Genomic DNA, 23296 nt, shown 5'->3' on the forward strand with positions numbered 1-23296 from the left:
GACCTGTTCACACATCCGCTACAGTGATATCTCAGCAATAGAGAGGCCTGTTCATACATATACCATGGCACTACCCAAGCACTATTAACCGCCACTAGAAATTGTGCTGACCCTGCTGATGCAATGTTGAATTCTTGCTCTCTCGGTGATACGGCGGCAGTAGAAGACTGCTAAGTTATGCTCAAGTCAGTGCTGCATCAGTGCTCTTCCGACGGTCACCGACAAGGTGAGAACGGCGAGGACAAGCTTCAGTCGTCCAACCTCCGGCGCAAACTTCCTACCTTGAACAACGCTTCAATGTCTCATGCACCCCGAGCGCGCAACCAAATTACGGTGGAAGGCGTGGAGCATGAGCTGGAGGCCGTACGCTCGAAAGACACATTTTGCCGTTCTCACTCTGCCAGCAATTATAGAGGGAAAGGTTCCGTGTACTTCAGCAGCTTCGCAACTGTGGGAGATAGTCTTGGTCCTCGGTGGTGCCAACAGGACACTATTATTGCCGGTGACACTTTGACATATGCAAAAAAGCAGGAAAATGTCACTTTCGGGGTCTGTATTTAGTTTCTTCCACCTCTAATTTGCCCAAAAGCACCAGCGTCGTGCATTGTACAAAAAAACTTTCAACCTTTTCAACTCTGTTGAAGAAGGAAGAGCAGCGGAGCTGTAGCTTCTGTTATCGGCGGTGGGTTCCCAGGCGAGCATTCTGCTCTTATTTCGAAAAGGAACCTGAAGCGCTCAACGCACGTGGCGGTTGCAGACCCATTCGTGCTGCTGCGTACATCGCCGCTCTTTCTGCACCCGGTCTTCTTTCACCAAAGAAAGGGCACGCGGCCGACGCATCGCGAGTCCAAACCGAAACTGACAAGAGCATAGGAAACAGTGCGCAAAACAGACGAGGACGAAGAAGAAACACACGTGACATGCGCTGCACTCGTCACATGTGTGCCTTCTTCATCCTCGTCTGTTTTTCGCGCTGTTTCCTACGATGAATTCCCACCAACTGGCCCAACTATCCATTCTTCTATGATAGCTGGAAAGGTTGCCACCATCTACGAGCGACGGCGGCAACCAGACTGGTTGCCGCCGTCGCTTATTGATGGCGGTAGCTATCCAGAGGTTCATGTAGGTTTGTGTCGACATTTCTTTGGTACTGGACATGATCCTGGGGAACCTAGCCCTTAACAGCTCCGTTGTAATAAAATAAAGGCAACAAGCACTCGGGAGACTTCGACTCGTGGAGGCAAAACGAACACGCCCAACCTATTGTCTGCTTTCTTTTTTCCGTTTTTCAGTCGCTTTCTTTCTCTGGGGACCACCGATGTCAGCGCCTACGATGTGATGCTTTCTGCTCCCGTCTTTAAACCCCTGTTCGAAATGGAGTCAGTCATTTTTTTTAAAGCCTGTTCACACATACACCATGGTGCTACCTCGGCACTATAAAAACCTGCTCACAAGTACACCCTAGCGGTAACTCGGCGCTATAGACAATGCTCTGCCGTGTGCTATATTAGTGCTGTATCGGCAATTTACTGCACGTAACACCCTCCCAGGGGCTCCAGGAGCGGGAGGGGGGAGGGGGGGAGGGCAGTGGGGGCATTGGCCCCCACACGTTCTAAACAGAGTGAAGGCATGCCCCCACTCTCAAAGCTGTTCCAAGCCGCCCCCCCCCCCCCTTCCCCTTTATATGATGTGTATATAATATGCTTGTCTGTATGTATGCATATATCAGTAGTTGGTGACATGTATTCTTTTTTTGGAAGTCTTGTTAACCCGTTCCTTTGAAGTTGTCAATCATTGTTTGTCCAATATGTGCGCTCTCACTAATAAATCTCCGAAGATTCGATCAGACTGCAGCCTTCATTTCCCTGCACTGCGCTTCGTCAGTGGTCTTTGATATATATACGTATATATATGTGTGAAAAGAGAGGGGTGAATTGCACGATGCGACATGAACCCCCAGACGTCGCCCCCACACATTAGATATACTTCCGGAGCCCCTGCACCCTCCCTTTAGTGTTTACACACGAAATACAGCAGTAAATCAGTGCCAAGCCAGCACTGACAGTAGCACTGATGCAGCAACCGACTTTCTGTCATTTCGGCACCGCACTGCAGTATGAACTGTTGGCACTGGAAATTGTGTTGACACAAATTCAGCGCTATCACCAAGCTGAATATGCACTACCTTGGTGATACAGTGCTGTAAGGGTCAAGTCGGCGCTGCATGAGCACTCTTCCTAATGCTAATCAAGCGCCGCAACCCACATGTGAACCGGCCCTAAAGATCCCCAGCTGGTCGAAATTACTCCCCGACTGTTTGCCGGGAGTGTGCGAAATGCCCAGTCTTGGGTAAGTTACTTTTAAAAAGTAATTCTTTACAGTTACAGTTACTTTCAGAAAAATGTAGCAAAGTTACCGTTACAGTTACCGCAACAAAAAAGTAACTCGTTACAGTTACAGTTACTTTTAAAAAGTAACGACGTTACTTTTTAGTTACTTTTTATAACACAAAACATAGAAAAAACTAGGAAACGCTTTTCACCAAGTTTATTTGCATAAAATTAAAAAGTGTGCCTTTTACTTCATATTGTAACTCAGCAGCACATGCTTCTCGAAATTAGTTTCTGAAAGTTTCCCTGGTTTGATAACGAACACGCCCCTGCCCTTGTTGAACAGGCGGTCATCTAACGCGCTGGATGGGATTGCTGTCTTGTGTCGCCGGAACAGGTGTTTGACTGCCAGGTAGGCGTTGAGGCATGCTGCAGAGTGTCATTTTCTGCGGTCAAGTTGTTCGTAACCACCTCCACCACAGCAAAATGCTCTGTACACCGGCCATAGTAGTTCTTCTTTGTTCTTATCAACATTCATATCCTTGGTAGCACTAGCACATTGCTGGCTTGTTGGCGGTTGCCCTGGGTTTATAGAGTCCCTGAACATTATTCAGTTCGTACCCCGCAAGCCAGAAACAAACCCCGCGCCAACAGCAGTAAATTTTGCCTCGACTGTTGATACTACACCAGAGTAGTGGGGCCAATCAAAATACGAAACATGCGGAGTGGTGGCGCTAATCAAAATACAAAAGATACGCAGTGCCCTCCGCGTGTATTGTTGTTTCACGTTTGATTCACCCGATTAAAAAGCGCCTGCGCAGAAAAAAGAAAAACCGCAAAAGAGATAGTTCTTCAAGATACTAAGATGCAAGTGTTCAGTGACAAAGTATAAGCGCATGCTAAAGTTAACCACATTTTTTTTTTCACCAAATCTACACGTGGCTATATTCGGGTCTTGACTGGCGAGAAAGAATGTTTGTGCAAAAAATAACTTGACACTCAAAATGTCGGAACAGACAATTTGGAAAGCGCCAAGAATAGCTAAATTGTACTCGTTCAGTGCTATATTATTAAAAAAAAACAAAAAAAAACTGGAAAGTAACGACAAAAGTAACGTCATTACTTTCATCGTTACCTCATTAAAAGTAATAGAACTACAGTTACAAGTTACATTTTTAAAAAGGAACTCGTTACAGTTACAAGTTACCAAAAAAGTAACGAAGTTACAGTAACGCGTTACTAGTAACGCGTTACTACCCAAGACTGGAAATGCCCCCGTCGCTTTAGCAGGCGCCGAAAACCCCCCAAAAAATCGGACTCTGAGCTTTATAAAGTGGTGCCTCACCGTAGCCGTTGGTGCTCGCCAGGCCGGCGTCGAGGGAGTTGCCTGCATCTCCGTCCGGGGGGAACATGGCGGCCAGGTTGCGGGGCAGGTTGGGGGCCGACCGGGACCAGCGCTTGTTGGCATCCACGAGCAGGTGTTTGCGGGCGCGGGGACTCTGGCGCTCTCGCTGATGCACTGAGCTCGGACCCCAGGTCTTCCCCTTCGCCCCGTCCGCCGGCACTGCACGAAAGCACCCACGTCAGCTGCAGACGTCTGCACCTCGAAACTAAAGTGCTAGAGTCATTCATCAAAGACTTTAAAGGGACGCCGACAGGGCATTTATGCTCGCCGGGGTTTTTATTTGTGTGTGACACACGAGAGCCCAACTACCCGGAACACAATTTGCGGCTCGAAATTCGTTTTCTTTCCTCCCGAAAACCGCCGATCGAGAACTGGCCGGTACGAGTTGCGCTCACTCTCTTCTCCGTGGTCATGTGCCGGTCTCCATGGTTTAGACGCACACATCAAAAATAATCAAAGTTGTGGGTCATCAAAGGTGCACACTGAATATTAAAAATAGAAAAAAAAAATATGATACCAGTTTTTTGTGGCCTCTAAAAAAAACTAGAAATATGCTGATCGAAAAAAAAAAAAAAAAAAAAAAGTTGCACGGCCTTGTGATTTTTGGCAACTCTTTCCTCTTCCTCCCCAGTCCAGGTTAGGTTTCTAGCAGTTGCATTTCTTTACTTTATTAAAAGTATATGCGACACTGTAGCAAAATATTGATTGGGAAATGCTTGGTCAGCGTAATAAATCGCCTGGCAAAATAAGTCTCAAAAAATTGCTTTGAGGGGGGGGGGGGGGGGGGGGGGGGGGGGGGGGAGGGTGTCAGTGTTTTTTTGAAGGGTCACTGGATAAAATGAAAATGTACACACCGCAAGTCTAGAAGTTAAATGCAATGAATGATGAGCGGAAAGTGCACACATACCCACGCATGTGCGTATGAGTTCGACATACAAGTGCAGGCTATCTTAAAGTACATAGTCGAAGTACACCGCTCTGGACTCGTCTGCAATGTGCTACGCTTTTCTCCACCAGTTAAAGCTGGTGCAGACACTGGCACTCTTAGCACAAACACGTTTTTCATTCCAAGTGCCCTGCTCTTACAGATGCATTAAGAGCAACTGTTAAAAGACGAAATACGCCTTGAGATGTTCGCGACGTAGCTTTAAACTTACAAGTAAGTAAAGCAGCTGGACTCAACAAAATTCTGATTAAATTATTAAAAAAAAATATTATAGCATTCACCTTCATCTTTTCAAGCATTCGCTAGAAACAAGATATCCAGACGAACTTAAGATATCTAAAGTGGTGCCAATCTTCAAGGATGGGGACTCCACTGCACCGTCTAGTTATCGACCAATATCAGTTTTAAGTGTAATTAATAGCGTAAAAAATACTTAGCAATCGCATAAAAAAATTGTAAATTGTGTTTTTCTTTTGTATTTTTTCTTCAAATTGGGTTGTTTTTTTTTGCGGGGGGGGGGGGGGAGGGGTATTTTTTCACACAGGTTCAGTATTTTTTTGTGTAGACTGGATAAGTTAGTATAACCAATTTACACAGAAAACACCAAATCCTCACAAAAAATATCCCCCCCCCCCCAAAAAAAAAAATTCGGAAAAAAAAGGAGAAAAACTTCCAAAAAGAGGGATTTATTCAGAAATGCATTAAATAGTACATAAGCTCCGTTCACACGCTTGCAACCGAGTAGGACGGACAGAGACAAGACCAGTTTTTAAGCCTCTTGCGACGACATAGGACCTGCTCCGCAGCCGCGCATCCGGTCCTACACCCTCGCAAGAGGCTTAAAAACCGGTCTTGTCTCTGTCGGTCCTACTCGTTTGCAAGTGCGTGACCGGGCCTATACCATCCCATACCAAAATCTAGCATTTCGTTTTGCAATTTTTTTACACACGTGTTGCACTGTAAAACTTATTTTGCAATTGGACCCGACACTAACCCCTGTAGCTTGGGTCCGAACAACTCTTGTGCATTTTTTTGCACAGTAATCCCTCGTTACAACGAAAACACTTTTTTCAAAATATCGCTTTAATCAAAGTTTAACGTGGTCCCGGCCGAAATGTATGCATTTTGAATTGGATTATTCAAAGCGTATCGGTGGCAAACCACGCTTATTATGAAGGCTGAGGTGCCGAAAGCATAGAAACCTACACAGAGACGCAGGGAGTTTTTTGCGTTCCGTCCCCCTTCTTCACAGAGGTTAATGGCAAACTGGGAAAATGGCAAACAAGTAAACGGAACAAATGGGTGACAGAGGGAAGAGCGCCGCTTCCGATGTCGATGCGCCAACACGGGCAGGTAGCAGCAGCAAGAGCAGCGTCCACGTTCCGACGCTACTCATGGCGCATCCGGTCGACGCTACCCGGCTCCTGTCGGAATCGTGTCAAGTAAGCGGTGAAGTCCGGAGGAGATTATCCCTTCAAGATCCCCCGACGCATGCGCCTGCACGAGTGCGTTTGCAGCGTACCACACGCGACATGAACACGCGCGTCGCATGAGAGTGGGAGTGTTTACCGAAAATCGCTTAGATCTGCGAGGTTGAGAAAAGTGGCCGGCCCAAATCTGAAATCGCCGAAGAATTCAACGTCCCTACGTCGGCTGTTCGACACTGTCAACCGTTTTACGGAACAAGCTAGACATACTGGATGGGTTCGAGAAGTTTCTCGCGCAAGAAAAAGCGCGCCTGCGACCCAAAGGTGAAAGATCGCCGACTGCTTTGCGCATGTCCGATTTTCTCTCACGAGCATGCTTAAAAAGCCGGCACACGATTCCCCAAGCTGCAACGGTCTCTACAAAAGTGTGTGAAAACATGTCGGCGAAGCCACCGAGGATAACTGATTCATTCGCGCTCGTCGATGCGGACGTTCCCATTGTTGCTCCTGCCACGGATGCTGCGATCGTAACGTTTCCGTGCGGCCAGGGTAAACACGAAGCGACGTCAGAAAGGCACTTCAGGAAATGCCGACGACTGCGGAGACACGACACATCCTATGGCTGCTTTGAAACAAAGTGGAGTGCAGCGGCGGTGAGGGTGTTCTTGCGATGCCTGGAGCGATTCAAGGGGAACTGATGCCCGGGTAAAATTATCGGCAAACTCCATTTAATTTTTTTTTTTTTACTCGATGAAGCTGTTGTTTGTAGTTCATAACCAAGGTTTGTAATATAAGGTCAGAGTGTTCTTTGGTGTTCCCATTCACCTGGAAGGCTGCTGGTGCTGTCTTTTTGGCTCTATCGCTTTTATTGAATTATACCTTATATTGAATCTTTGTGCCGTCTTGTTGACTTTCTCATAACAAAGAATTGCTGTATTTGAAAAAAAAAAAAATAATCAATGTAAAGCTAACTTAAAAGGCAACTCCGGTCCATACCTTCAATTTTGGGATTAGGACTGTTTTTAGTGCAGGCAGACAGCGTCCCTGAATTGCAAGGTGTAATTTTTTTCTCGTTATTGTGCGTAGTTTTAAAGACATCGACGCCTCAAAGTTTTGGTTGGGGCGCGGCCAACAAAACCGAAATTAGCCGCTCGAGACCCCGGCAACACTGGAAATCAGCCGCAATGTGAATGTGACGTCAGGATCGTTCTCGTTCAACAAGTATGCAGGCCGAGTGGCGCCTACCTCTGTTGCGTTAACCGTCTAAAGATAGGAGGTAAGCTGATTTTGTTTTAATTCTGAATATGTGGTAGTTATCCAGCATATGTAGCAATAGTTAGTGCGTATACCCAAAAGCTAGCGACTGGAAAACGAGTGAACTTGTTCGGTGCCGTACTCCGCGGCAGTCGCCGTGTGTGCAGTCTTCCGTACTCGTCGCTAGGCCTAAATTGTCATCGGGGCTCCGTGGATGAAGCGGCGTTGCTCTACGCCGCGCTGCCAGTGACGTAGAGTACTGGGGGCCCTCTCGCTTTCGCGCTGCAGGTCAGTCCCAGACACGAAGCTTTAAGGCTCTCCGGCGCGGGCCGCGGCGCCCGAACACACGTGTGCTGGGCTGTACACGTCTTTTTTTTCATTGTTTTTTCCTTGGGCGCGTAAAAGCCGAAGACCAAAGTCCACTCATTGAACAGCGTTCACCCACACCTTCTCTAATTTCCAGTGGGTTGGAAACTTGTGAAAAAGCACCTCCGTGTTGCGTGGCGGATTGTTTAAGCCGCCCACAGCGCTACAAGTTGCAGTCGGCACCTTTCCAGGAACAGCTGGGCAGCCTTGGGCGCACCAAGTTGCTCGCTAAAAAGAGTCTTGGAGTCCTCAAAAGCAAATAAGCAAAAGGCTATACCGAAGCTACACGGGCTACAGATAAAAGCAACGGGTAAACATGCCAATTACAAGCCGAAGTAGCGGTGGTAGCGGCTCAAAGAAGCGCACTCCGCGCAACGCCCGGACCGGAGAAAAAAGAGAACGATACTAACGTCGCGGACCAAGGTTGTTTTAGCGACCGGGAACCCACTGGCCGCCCGCTAAGGAGCAGCGGCTCACAGCGGGTCGCATTTTTTTTATCGGCATTAGTTGAGAATTTGGCGTCCCACGGTCGTAATATTTTGACTGGGGTCGTATTTTGTGTCACTACAGCGATACCAGTAATTTATTTCATCTTGAGTTTTGGCCAAAGTTGCCCTCTAAAATGCAAAAAAAAAAAAATGGTTTAATTGCAAATTTTTAGACGGCAAGATACAACCTGCCTGTAGGGCTAATCAAATGTGGATCGGTAAGTCAATTGAGTGACAGGTTGACACAGATTATTCCAGTGATTGGTTGATTTGCCGAGCGGTCTTAAAACTCACGGGCGTAGGCCCTCAGCCGGGGCAGATTGGGCGAAGCAGGAGGGCTCTCGGGGCTCGAGGGCATCCGTAGGGCCTTCAGTTCCCCGCCGTGCGTTGGGGTGTGCTGCACCGTGATGTTGTGCCGGAAGTCTGCAACCAATCACGAGCATCGCAAATCAGCCGGTTGCGAAAAGGGACGGCTAAAGCATGCAGAGTGACTCCGGTAAGTTATGCAAGGAACCGTACCCCGACGTCCTAGTGGCGATGTCAATGGTGGACAACGGACACAACTGGTTTGTTCATTGCAATGCACCATTTACCACTGCCCTAGGCATCCCACTAGAGCTCGGGCGTGCGGCAGTCGTCCCTAATATGTGTCAACGAGCAATTTTTCCAGTTGATTTTGAGCTCGAACATTGGGGCAGTGATCCATAATACATTTGAGCCTCAGAGTTTTTATTGATCTTTAAAATGCGCGTGAAAACACTTTTAAACCTATCACCTGACCACCATCACAACAGCCTTTTGTGACATTAAGTGGTAAAATCTCGCTGATCGGTCGATTGTTTATTTTTCTTGGAGGTCTGTGAGCAGCTCAGAGGCCCCCAAGAGGGTCTACACCGGTAAAGCAACGTAAGAAACGAAACATATGACAGCATCAAGTGACCAACGACAAAGCTTAAGGATAGAGTGAGTAGGCAGGCGAGCTGGTTGATGCTACACATTTTTGAAAAACCGAAGACAATGGACGAAAAAGGGGGCAACACACAAAACAATGTTAACTTCCCAAAAAAAACATTTTTACATTTACAAGTCTAGACTTGCTTGTGGGCTTTCTCCAATGTTAATTAATTTTATTTATTACATTACCACATAAAAAAAAAAAAAAAATTCTTTATTTTATGAGGCAACTCAGGAATGACAGTATGCCACTGCTTTTAAATGTTATCTTCCTCTTTCGTTTTATGAGACTTGGTATGTCAGCATTCGGCAGGAATATCCCCGCACACTCTGCCAACAAACTGCCCCAAACAACATGTGCGAGAGTCGTCGCATAATTTTAGCTCAACGGATTTTTTGAAACCGTGGGCCCGACAAAAAGCGCTCAGCCGACATGATCCAATCAAATCCGACCCGCGCCTCCCGGCAGGCGGGATGCGAGCCGGCGGATAGCGGCTGGGCGTCCGCTCACCGGAAGGCATGCTGATCTGCGCCCCCGACTTGAGGAGCTTGAGCCTCGACTTGCGGAAGTGTCCACCCCTCTTCCTGGGTGCCGGCGCCGGCTGCTCCTTCTGCTGGGCCAGGATCATGACGTTGAGCTCTCGTTCCAGCAGGTCGATCTCCCGCTCCGCAAGCTCCTGCTCCCGCTGCCTCAGGAACTCTTCCTGGAGCTTCTGCTGGACAAACGCCCGGCGCAGCTCCTCCTCGCGGCAGCGGATCTCCTGGCGAGAAGGAGGCGAGAGCGGGATCAGGAACGTTTCGGAAAGGGACTGTACAGAGCAAAACTGAAGGAGGAGGGGGAGAAGAGGCACGGTGAGAGGGAGTTGTCACGTGTGCAATGAAGCTCCTCCCCCACACCTGCTTCTGGATCCGGAGCAGATGACACCTTGGCCGTAATTTCCTCGTCGACGCGTCTAGTGCTTCAAGTCGACAAAAACAATGTATGTTTTGACGTATTTCCTCTCCCCTTTTGTCTCGAGCAAGTCTCCGTTCCTAAGGAAAAGGAAGGTTTCCGAAAGTCGTGGGAAATGTCAGACGGCCGTTGCTTCGACTAGCAGATGCCACCGGCATTCGGCGTTCAAACACCGTACCCTGATACCACTGCCCCCTCTGCATTAGAACGAAGAACGGCACTGCTCGCTCGAATTGGAGTAACACAGGGAGGGTAGAGACAAAGGCAGTTAGCCTTTGCGTCCAGCCAACATCCTTCCAATCAGAGCTCAGCGCACCGACGTCACCGCATTCTCAGCCCCAAGAAGTGCCGAGCTCTCATCATTTCACCAGGACACGTCCCATTGGGAACCAAGAAAGAACAAAGTCTTAGTTCCTCAGTTATTGAGAAGCAAACAATCAATGGAAATGATGGCTGCCTTTTGTCCTGTCCAAATCCCGAGCATACGCGCCAAAACGCCACTCCAATGTCACGCCACCGCGGTGGCACTGCCGTCGATGTGGAGCATTCGCAGACTTCCCTTGGCAAAAAAAATACACTTTCTGCTTATATGCGGTGCCAATGCCTGGTGTGGGCAAACACGCACTTGTCTGTAAACGGCACGTTGGTCTAGACAAAGTATGGTGCCTGGAGCATGTGTCTTCAACCGACAATGTTAATTGACCGTGTCCTCAAAAGTGGTCCCTCGATTTTCAACCGATGACGTGATGAAAATGTCACACTCTTGCTTGCCACGACCCTGGGGCAGAACAGTAGCGGAGATGGCCGCGGCAGGTGCCTGTTCTGCTGCAGTCCGCTCTCTTGCTCGGCAGTCAATGGAAACTTCATCAGCCTTGAGTTGGGATGCCGCAGCTAAAGCGACCCTTGCACCTGCTTGCTTTTTTTGCCGACATTTCTACGACCGACAGCCAGGATTGCGCCGCCCAATGGCATGTCACATTGGCCTTTGTGACACAATTTGTCAGCACTTTGGGACTGCTTTCGATGCATGGGTGGTATGGGACAGTGAACAGACCAATGATGTGTGGATGTGCAAGTGCGTATTCCATAAGGTGCCGTCGAGAGCCAATCCTCACCTTCTCCCTGCACCTGAGCTCAAGGAACATGGTCTCGATCTCGTGCTTCCAGTCCTCCTGGAGGGTGTGGAATGACTCCTGGGGTGTGCTCATGAATGGCGACTTGGTGATCTTGTCCAGCTCACGCAGGATATCCACAAAGCTGGGTCGCTCGTGAGGGTCGGAGCTCCAGCACCCTGCACGGAGGGAAAATTCACAACCAGGACCATTGACTGACTGATTAGACTTATAAATCAATCAATCAATCTACCGAGTACCCTGCACATGGCACAGAGCTAATTCACAACCATGTCCTTTGATTGACTGATTAGACTTAAAAATATTATCATTGTTCCTTTGCGATAATGACTCTGATGTTGTCATCCTTACGGAGACATGGCTAAAACCAGAGATTCAAAATAAAGAAGTCCTGACTAACAGTTCTAGCTTTAACTTTTACCGTCGCGATAGAATAAACGAAAGAGGAGGTGGTGTCATGATCGCAGTCAAAAAAGAAATTCCATCATACGTCATTCCAATTGATGGCGATATTGAAACAGCTTGGATTGGTTTTTATTCCTCGTTCCAAAAGAATATCCTGGGCGTTTGCTATCGCCCTCCCCACAGTACTTCCGAGCTCATTAATATTTTTCATGACCAACTTTATTCCATACGCAAAAGATTTCCCAAATGCAAACATATTTTTATTTGGCAACTTTAACTTCCCATTAATAGATTGGTCCACACTTACTTCACAGGATGGAAAGGAAAGAAACTTTTTGGACGTCTGCCAAAACTTCGACTTCGAACAAATAATAAATAATCGCACACATGGGGATAACATTTTGGATTTAGTCCTTACATCTACTCCCGAATTCGTTACATCGGTATGTTTTCATAGTGGGTTCAGTGACCACAAACTAAAAAACATTGACATCACCGTTCATACCGAAAGAAAACAGGTCACGACCAAGATAATCCGTGACTATAATAAAGCCAACTTTGCTTCAATAAACGATGCTCTTTCCCTTTTTTATGAATTTTACGTTGATGGCTTTAATACTAGAACAGTTGAGGAAAATTGGCGCCTTTTTAAAACTAAACTATCTCGACTCGCTGATAATTTTGTTCCACTAGTTCACATTCGCTCTAACAGTAATCAACCATGGTTTAACAAAACGATAAAGGCATTAGGCAATAAAAAGAAAAGACTCTATCGCCTTGCCAAAAATTGCAATGCTCCCATGGCCTGGGTAAAGTATGCTCAATGTGAAAGCGAATACAATTCTTCCATTGCCCTAGCTAAGCAAAAGTACTTTGGTTGCGACTTGCCCTTTCTTCTAACAAATAATTCCAAAAAATTTTGGAAAGTAATATCACCACAGGAATTTCAATCATCAATAACCTTATCAGATGAAGCGGGGAAGCCAGTGCGTGATGCCCTCTGTCCTACAGTCTTTAACGAATTCTTCACATCTATATTTACTAGGAAAGACCAATCCAACATTCCATCTGTAACTGATCTTGATTATTCATACATGTCCCCCATTGTAATCACAGGTCTCGGCATCAATAAACTAATAAATAACCTTGATATCTTTGCGTCATCGGGTGCCGACAACATATGTTCAAAGACCTTAAAAAACACCAGTGCCATTTCATCCGACATACTGTGAATATTGTTTCAACAGTCATTGTCATCTTGTTGCATTCCCACCGACTGGAAACTTGGGAAGATCGTTCCTATTTTTAAATCTGGCTCAAAATCGTCCGTATTTAACTGTTGCCCCATATTCCTAACCAGTGTAGTGTCAAAATTGTTAGAGCACATAGTATTCTCCCATTCCGTGTCCCATCTTGAAAATAACAACTTTTTTTATAAATATCAGTATGGATTTCGCAAAGGATACTCGTGTCACCCACCCATGACATTCACCCATGACATTCACCCATGACATTCACCCATGACATTCACCCATGACATTCACACCAATACGGACTCTGGCTCTCAAACCGACACTATCTTCTTAGATTTCTCAAAGGCATCTGATTGCGTTCCCCACTGTCGCCTAATATCCAAACTCTCCGCTCTTAATTCAGATTCGCTAACACTTTCATGGATCCGTAACCTTTTAACCAATAGACAACAATTTACCGTAACAGGTGATTTTCGATCTTGCACTACTGATGTGACCTCTGGAGTCCCACAGGGCACAGTTCTCGGGCCCTTTCTTTTCCTTATCTATATTAACGATCTTCCAACCACTGTTTCATCTACCATACGAGTTTTTGCCGACGACTGTGTGTTGTACAGAAACATTAACAATTCAAATGACCATGTCCTTCAGAATGATATTAATATAATTTTTGACTGGTGTACCACATGGCAAATGCAACTTAACATCTCTAAATGTAATCTGCTTTCTTTCACTAGAAAGCGTTCAGTCTCGTCTTTCATATATTTCTTAAATAATGTTCCCCACCCCTCCGTCCTTTCTTACAAGCACCTCGGTGTACATCTTACCTCTAATCTCTCCTGGATCACTCATATTAACACAATTTCCGCTGACTCCTCACGCACTCTTGGCTACTTGAAACGAAACTTAAAGGCCACACCCACCCATTTACGTCATCTAGCTTATAATACTTACGTTCGCCCTAAACTCGAATATGCCTCGCCTATTTGGAACCCCCATCAGAAGCATCTAATTAATCAACTAGAATCTGTCCAAAACCGTGCCGCTCGGTTTATATCATCTTCTTATTCTCGATTTGTTAGCGTCTCGCTCATTAAACAGCACAACTCTATTCACCCCCTCGAAACTCGCCGCCTAATCTCACTACTTTGTCTGCTACATCGGCTGCATTTTAATCCCGGTCAACCAGGCTCATTGCTTGTAGAACCACCGAATAGAGTATCTCATCGTCAAAATAATAGCAAAGGCTTCAAACGCATCTTTGGCTCCAAAACCGCATTTAATAACTCGGCACTTCCTAACGCAATCAAGAACAGGAACGGTCTTCCCAAAGCCATCATCAACATATCTGATAAAAAAATGTTTCGCAATGCCCTATCCAATCATTTTTTTCCCCCATGATCCCCCACTGCATCCTGAATTTCACTGTTTTGTTGTTCTGTTGCCTTTTTTACTCAGTCATTTTTGCGTCAAAGTGCATTTTTTGTATTGTCTTTGTTATCATTTGTAATCATTTAGTTTGAATCATTGCTTTTTGGGTTCTTGTCGCGCATGCTAGCATTACAATTTCATTTTCAAATCCGTTTTCTTTTATCTACATACTTTCGCTTTGCATTTGCTTTCTTTCCCTGTAATCCAAGATTTTCTTTTTCCTCAGAGCGTGTGTGTTTTGATTTTTTTTTAAATTTTTATTGACTTTGTTTTTATTCTTTTGTTCTGATTGATACTTACCTGAATGTACCCCCCCCCCTCATGTAATGCCCTTAATTGGGCCTTTGAGGCACCATGAATAAATAAATAAATAAATAAATAAATAAATGCATCTAGCACCCTGCACGTGGCATGGAGAGCAAATTCACAACCGGGTCCTTCGATTTATTGATTATACTTATAAATCAATCAAGATCAATCCAGCACCCTGCATGGAGAGCAAATTCACAACCAGGTCCTTTGATTGACTGACAAGGCTTATAAATCAGTCACTCAATCCAGCACTCTGCACATGGCACGAAGAGCAAATTCAGAACTCGGTCCTTTGATTTATTGATTAGACTTATAAATCAATCAATCCAGCACCCTACATGGAGAGCAAATTCATAACCACGTCCTTTGATTGACTGATTAAGCTTATTAATCAATCAATCTATCCAGAACCCCACACATGGCACAAAGAGCAAATTCACAACCAGGTCCTTTGATTGACGATTACATTTATAAATCATATCGATCAATCAATCCAACTTGTTGCACGTGGCACAAAAAGCATATTCAAAACACAATTTTTCACTCAGACAAGTTTAACCAATCAATCAATCAATCAATCAATACAGTGTGTTGCGAGTGGCACAAAGAGCAAATACCGTACAACACAGTCTTTAACATTGTTATACTTATAGTATTGATGGCTCACTTGTTACCATTGTTGTATATATATTACATATAGGCATGTGACAAGGCAGTTTCATCATCGTATGTGTGGGCTGTGAACACAAGCACGGCACCTCCGCAGACCAGAACTACCGCACACACTCAAAACCTGCTCCACTGTCCGGCAGACAAAGAAGTTGGCGCGCAGAAGGCGGCGACTGGAACGATCTACGCACTACGGTAGGTGATCGAAAGGAGCAAATATGGATCACAGTCAGCAGTCAGCAGCTGAAGAGACGCAGCCAGTGATTTCAGTCTCCCGTGGACAACCCACCTTTCATGAGGTTCGAGAAGGGCGTGGGGCACGTCGACGGAATCGGAAGAGTGAGCTTGTTGACCGCCACACCATAGGCCACCGCAAGGGCGTCGATCCCCTTGTAAGGGGTCTCCCCCGTCAGCAGCTCCCACAGCAGGATGCCATAGCTGGAAGGGATCATCGCGGACCGTGGTGGAACACTGCCGCAACCGTTGTCACCAAGCTCACCGACAGAATGATAACAACGGGGAGATCTCTCACTTGTTTCACCTCCAGTGCGAGCTTCCCACCAAACTTCAAGCGTGGAAGCGCAGCCAGAGTACCGTGGAAAGCCACGAGAAAGAGACACCCTGCCGTTCTCATACCGTCAGTGACTAAAGGTCAACTCAGTTGCGGAACTCCCGGAGAAAGACGAATTGCCCCTCACTGCCCCGGGGATGACTGCTGTTGTTTGAAGCACCGTCTACATGCTGTGCTTTGAAATAAGCATGTTCCTCGAAGTCGAAGATTGCTGGCGTAGCAGCTGTCTCCAGAACCATGGTGCTTTGAACGATAAGTCTTAGGCCTTGGGAGTTAGGGGGGAGGGGAGGGGCTACCGCACGTGGAAGCAGCATTCGTGAGCAGTTCCACAGCTGAGTTGCTCAATTAATGATGCTCAGAACTTATGAGGAGCTCGTATAAAGAAGATCAGAAGATTCGGTTCCTTTTCGTTCCATATTTTTCAATAAAAGAAGAGGCAATTTTTTTTCTTGCGTGCAATGCTTTTTTTTTTTGAAGTGTATCTCACACACAATCGAGCAATTAAAAAAAAAAAATTGACGGAGGTGAGAGAGCATAAGAATTATGCTTGGATCAAGAAAGAATGCAACAGATGGAGAAACATTCAGTGGAGTTCCTTCTTAATCGAAATCTGAGTACTTTTTTTGTTTTCAAAATCCGCCACACACCTACTGGACCAATTTTAAAACCCACTAAACACCAGAGTGTGAAGGCCCGTTCACGCATTTGCGACTTTTTAGGACCAGAAAGGCTAAAAACCGTTATTTAAGCCTTTTGTGACGGAATACGACTGGCTCCACAACAGCGCAGCCGGCTATAAGCCGTCACAAAAGGCTTAAAAACCGGACATGTCGAAGTCGGTCATAGTCAAATGCAAGTGTTTGAATGGGCTTTGACAGTTGCGTCACACGGAACCTCGGCAGATATGACAATTACGCTTCAAAACAGTAGGAAAACACAAAGAAACTGTTAAGAAAGCAAAGCAGGTAGCTGTAACAACAAGCATTTTCTCAACTGTGACCAAAAAACCCACCAGAATCTATTCCACAAACAGACGTGTCAAAGCAGAAACGACCGAAAATGATTACCGTAACATACCGCGGAAGCGCTCACTTCATTCAAGCGCCCACTATTAACATTTCCGAAACTCGGGAATTCTAAAAATTATAGGTTTAGGACCCAATTTGATCGGACAAGCGCCCATATCTAGTTTAACCTAATTTTCAGTGAAAGTGAACTGGGCAATCCCCCCGGTATTTTACGGCAGACTCTTTAATCCTCTGCACTTTTACAACTGTCTTTGACTTCCTTTTGAGCCGGGGATCGGACATTCAAACGACCCTGCCATTTCCCCTCCACCGTTTCATGTTCGTCGCCGCAAATGATGCTTACCTCCAGACGTCGCTGGCCTTAGAGAATGTGGAAGACTTGATGACCTCTGGTGCCATCCAGGCGTAGGTGCCCGCCGTCGACATGCGCGTCGTCTTGTAGACCTCCCGTGCCAGTCCGAAGTCCGTGATCTTGAGTGTCTTCTGCGTCAGCTCTCCGTACTGCTCGCTCAACAGCACTGCAACAACAGCCGACAACACGGAGGTGTTTGTTGGGACGTCCAGTCATGATTAGCATACACTATCATGGACATGGTTGTCTGATCCCGAGTAGCACATCCTTTATGGGCATCTGACTATGACTAGCACATACTCTCGTGGATATGGGTGTCGAACCACGATTAGCACATCTCTCATAGATGTAGGGCACCTGATCACGACGAGCCCATCCTTTCAAGAACCTGGATGTCTGATCATGACTTGCATATAGTCATGTCTCGTTAATATGGACTTCATTAATATGGATACACCTCTATATGGACACCATTCTCAGGGACAAACTGGGAAAAGACATGCATCTTTGTCCCATTATTATGGACACTCACATTATGGACGATATTTGGGGGGAACAAAGGTGTCCATACTAACGAGACATCACTGTACTTCGAAGGATGTGGATCATCTGCATCACAATCAGCCCAGCCTCTCATGGACATGAGGTATCTGATCATATTTAGCACATACCTTCATGAGCATGGAGCATCTGCATCACAATTAGCACATCCCCTCATAGACATGGGGTGTCTGATTGCAATCATCCTATCCTCTCATGGAAAAGTGCCTGATCACAATTAGCGAGTTCTCTCATGGACATGGAATGTTTAATCACAATTAGTACACTCTCTCACGGACTAGGGGAGCGGCGGCCGGACTGGGGACGCCAACATTGTCCGCATTTAAACTTTTCTAAATTGACCGTCGTGCTGGAACCACATTAGTAGATGGAAGATGTTTTATATTAATTGGCGCAACCAAGCCTTTCGAGATCTGACCAATTACAAAGCTGTTACCAGTGCAGCACATGGTTGCTTCCGAATCTAGCACGAAGTGACTAATCATTTTAATGTGACAAATATTTCTTTGACTGCACAAGTCAGCTACTACTTGACTAAGTGCATTGTAATTTTCCGCAAAAAAGCTAGGCCGTGGACACATATTTTAAAACTTTATGTGCGGATGCGGCCGTCACGGTGAACAGGAAATAAAGCTTGTAGTCTTTTTGTATGAACAGAGACAATCTATGTCGAAAACAAAAAAGTTGCATTTAGGGATGCCATAGCATCTATTTCGACAAAATAATGGTTATGAGAAAGAAGGCACAGAAACTGGAATTCAGAAAATAAAAACGTGAGAGTTTATGCTGTTAAATGTCTCACTTGGGGTCCGATTTTGGTCAAGGTAAGAGCGAGAGCATTCTCGGCTGCTGATTGAATGTGGTGTCACACCTTGCACATAATCAAACAACGAGATGATCTTGACCCATTCGCAACTTCACAATCGCACAATATCTTGGTGAGAATGTCTCACCAACATACAAATAGCGAGCGCCACCTTTCATGTGCTTGTCCATAGTACTCCTTGATCCACCAGTCAATGTCAGCTTGTGACAGCAGCAGAACAACTTGAGATTTTCAAACGAAGTGCAAGTGGTCTATGGCTTCTAATGTGAAATAGCAGACATTACAATTTCAGCCCGTGTCCGATCTCACTTCGCCGCAAAGCTCTGTTCGTAGTAGACGACCAACTTTTTCCCAGTCTGTTAGCAGACGACATACGCTGTATTCTTGATTTATTTTCGTCATCGAATGGCACTTAGTAGCAGACAAACCACATTTTTCGCTCGTGTTAGCAGACGAACCGTCCACCAACGCTATCTTTGTTCAATCCGTGAGAGGAAAATTAAACCTCACTCTTGCACTGACCAAAATCGGACCCCTGGGGGATCTTGACTCACGGGTGTACGTAATACCTTTGGCTAAATCTGTTTATTGCAAGGTATAGGTGATGCTAGTGGTGTGTGTGTGTGTTGTTAGTGAGTGAGCAGAAGGGGTTAGTGTAAGGCCTAAGGACTGGTTTTATGCCAGTGAGTATGAAAACCCACATGGCACTGTAGTCACTGGCAGGAAGGGAATGGCAGGGAAGAGCTTTCATGGGCCATGCCCCACACTCAACTATTAGTCAGAGCTTATGTACTCACCCCACACAGAGCACTACTGGTTTCGATACCGAAGTCCCATGGAATTTACAACGACGTCAAACTCCAAACGTCGTAAAAGTGAAATGATTAAAAGTATGAGAGCACGGCATTTATGAAGTCATCAAATATGATCGATGCGGCACTCCACTGCCACTTGCTCAATGCGAATGCAATGTTGAATGAACGTAAACAAACTGTCACTGTTGTCTGCTGGTAGCATACACTAAGTGTGAAATGTGGTAAAACAAGTTTCCACTCTTTCCGGAGTTGGTACGTAATGAAAACAAACACGAAATATCCATATATCGGCACTGCATGCTTCTTTCTTGGAATTTACGGATTTAGATTGTCTGCACTGCACGAGACCTAGAACAGATGAGAAAACAACTATGGGTCGGATAACGGCAAAGCCGATGGCCTGACAGAAAGCAAAAGCTCTCTCGACCCTAGTTTCAGTGTCTCCTGACAAGCAACACGTTTTTGTATCTGCCAACAGGCAGACACGCATAACCGGACAGACTACTATCTAAATCGTCCTTGCCTCTCATTGTCTGATCCTGTGCTGTAGGCATAAAATACAAAAAACTAAAAGCCCCTAATCTCGTTTACAACAGAACCAAGATCTGCTTACGTTTACGGGGAGAGCACACAGAGTTTGCTGTACAGCCATCAGTGAAACAACTCTGACTCAAAAAGTTAAATTGAGACTGGATAGGCTATCAGAACCAGCAAGGGCCCACGGTAGTCACGAAACATGGAACAGGAGCTAGGCAGCCGACACTTGAGGAACTGTTAGATCAACTTTCAAAAAGATCTCAAAAGCAAAATGGCCAACAGCACTCCACTGTAATCCTTGGTGTCAAAACCCCTTTTGGTCACAAAGTGCACATTGTTAATATATGTGTGTGTCACAGCAATGTGCCAAGAATGTGTCAAATACACTTTAAATCATTGAAAATAATCGGTTTGAACTCCACTGCAATCCCCAATGTAAAAAAAAAACAAAAAAACTTTCAGGTGAAAGTGCACCTCAAAGCAATATGGCGTGAATGCATTGAATGACTTTCAAAGTCTCCATATTAATGAATCCAAAATATCTGAGATTCAGAGCTTCGAAAGTTACTTACACTCCTGCCACACCTTTGGATATTGTATTTTTTGATACCGTATTTGAAAAGGAAAACAAGGTTTAAAGGTTGACGTTGTCTTCAATGGTTCTCAAGTGCAAAAGTATGCAGTTTTTAGTTGATGGTATTGCCTTTATTAGCACTGCTTCTTTGGCTATGATGCTAGTTGGCATCAAATAGGAAGTAAAATGGTGACTGTGGCACTGGCTATTAGAACACTGTATGAAAACCAGACAGGAACAAGAATGGTTCTTTCTTCGTCTTCTCATTTTAAGGTACAGACATAGTTCTATGAAATTCTGTGACGTAATACCTTTATACCAGAAAATCAAGTATACATGTAGTAATTCATAAATACCAACATTTCATGTATATCCTATTTTGTGATTACAATTTCAAATGCTGCTCTTCACTGCATCTCTGCCGTAGAGATCACTCAGCCAGCCTGAGATGTCTGAAAATAACTGCGAATGAATTCCCCTGAACTCAGTTGGCAACAAATGTCCTTTCCAGGTAACGTCATAAAATGTTCTCGTGTGGCAGCAAACAACTGAGATTCAGGGCGAACGTCATTCGATCCAAATGACATCTATTTCTGCTGTGTGGCAGGGGGGTCAGACACTGCAACGTTTTTGCCTTTCAAACTTAAATACCATATGTCAAAAAAAAACAAAAAAACTTATTCAATTTAATAAAAAAAAATAAAGCAGAGCCTTTGCTGTAAATGTCAGAGAGGCCCCACGACACTGTGCCGGTTTTGTCAAAAGACCAGGACATAACTGCGCAGCTTTTTTTCAGCGGCAACATTTTTCGAGGAGTACAAATATTATATTGTTTAATGCGAGTCAAACATTAACAGCACAAACACCCGACCTCACATATATGAGTAATAAAGGAAAAGGCTAACATTTGCTCCTGTACAATATTTACAGGTTTTACTATCTTCAGAACTGCTCTTATTGGATTACGCATATCTTAAAGCCTTCCCGAAATGATGTCATATCAAAGAAACCAACAGCTATTTAGAAAAAAGGCATGCAACAAGCAACTGGCCATAACATTATTGTTGAGAAATATTACATAAAAAAAAAAGTAATTTCTAGGTGGCTTTTTATCATTTGGTTAAATATTTATCTGATATTTGATAAGCACCAGAGAGGATTTGCTCAAATCAAAAATCAACAGAATATAAAATACTCAATTTACATTTGAAATTTCCAATATCCGTACAACCATACTTATCGGTCTGACATACCAGATTTTACTGAGCTCGGTGAACTGGCTCACAAGGAAGACATTTTGGCTGATATCGGGCAGATATCACCTCTCTAGAAATCTACTTTGGCTTTCGCACTCTCATCTTAAATGGGGCTGACGAAACAGAACTCTCGCAACCTATAGACATTTGCAAGTACTGCTTCTGGGCACCGCCATCTTGCTGCTGGTGTGGGCAGATCATCCGATAATTAAGCATTGCTAAGGCGTACACGGTTTCCAGACTGGCGCCCAAATAAAGCGTTTTCCATCCCCGGGGGACGGACTAGCTATAGAAAGCGTGGCCGCCTGCAAATGTCTATACTCAGCCTCGACATTTATTACGCCACACCGCCGAGGTTAGCATACTTTCCCGCTGTGCTCCAATGCAGTCGAGGTTAATTGCACGAGCGCATGGCTTCGCTTGGCATCTCCATCGCACAAGAGCATGTGCAAATGAGTCGTGAAACAAGGTCACATGCTCTTGCAGAAGTGCGGGGTCGCAGCGCCGTAGAAACTATGTCAGTCCTATCAAAGGCAAAACCAATGTGTTAGAGTGTTCCTTTCTTTTGCCTTCTATCGAAGATGGTAATAGGCTGCCCAGTGACATAGTGAACACTGAATTGTCAGAGCTGTTTCGTTTTAAAGAGTGTTAGCGTATGAGTTGTCTTTTTTCTCACTACTATAATACTTTTACCTCTAAAATCGTTGTATGCAATTATGATTATATTTGTGTTCCAATTCTTATGTATAGTATGTCTTCTTATGTATGTGCGCTCCCTACTATAATGCCTCCTGAGGCGTTGTGGGCTTTTCTAATAAATAAATAAGATAGTCTCGACGACCTAGCACAAAAAAGTCCACGTTGGGTACACGTGCCCCGCAGGTGACGTCGTAACGTCCTGCCAGTGGTTGTTCCCGCTTGTTTTTTACGAAGAGAAACGAATCCGGCGGTGCGAAATGTAATCTCCAAAAGTATTCATTAACGAGACCAGCCCAATGGCTGCTGATGCAACGTTGGCACAAGCCACGTATAGACCAACACACTGTCTACAAACAAATCAAAGCCGACTAACACAGTCGTGACTGCTTATGACCGCAGAGGCACAAATTTGGTTTTTAAGTTCTTCGCAACGGATTATGACCAGCAGCGCAGCCGGTTGTAAGCCGTCGCAAGAGGCTTGAAAACTGGCCCCGTCGAAGTCGGTCATTGTCGGATTCAAGCGTGTGAATGAGCCTTTAACCCCTTAAAAGGGCACTGACACATCAAAATCATATTTTTTTTTTTATTATCCAAAACGATTGAAAACGATGCCGGGAAATTCAAAACTTGGGAATTCAGTATTTAAAAAAAAAAAATTTCCAAATGTTGAATTTGAAGTTTCCACGCACCGAGTCAAATTTTGCGGTCTCCTGTGACTCGACTTTCTTTCGGACATCCGCTCCACGCGAGGA

The 23296-nt window shown here is 45.2% G+C and overlaps 1 protein-coding gene across 1 annotated transcript in view; it reads right to left on the reverse strand.

Annotated features, from left to right (window-relative positions):
• The window catches only part of LOC8050812 (mitogen-activated protein kinase kinase kinase 11), a 48202-nt gene that overhangs the window by 11722 nt on the left and 13184 nt on the right, over positions 1 to 23296 (reverse strand). The window contains exons 2-7 of the mRNA XM_029992398.3: positions 17268 to 17442; positions 15615 to 15763; positions 11238 to 11413; positions 9682 to 9931; positions 8511 to 8639; positions 3676 to 3894 (exon numbers count right to left, since the gene is read on the reverse strand). Of these exons, the coding sequence (XP_029848258.2) occupies positions 3676 to 3894; positions 8511 to 8639; positions 9682 to 9931; positions 11238 to 11413; positions 15615 to 15763; positions 17268 to 17442 (1098 nt within the window). The remainder of the gene's footprint in view (positions 1 to 3675; positions 3895 to 8510; positions 8640 to 9681; positions 9932 to 11237; positions 11414 to 15614; positions 15764 to 17267; positions 17443 to 23296) is intronic.

Source organism: Ixodes scapularis, unplaced genomic scaffold (assembly GCF_016920785.2).
Source record: "Ixodes scapularis isolate PalLabHiFi unplaced genomic scaffold, ASM1692078v2 PGA_scaffold4__175_contigs__length_147842914, whole genome shotgun sequence".
Lineage (NCBI taxonomy): Eukaryota > Metazoa > Arthropoda > Arachnida > Ixodida > Ixodidae > Ixodes > Ixodes scapularis.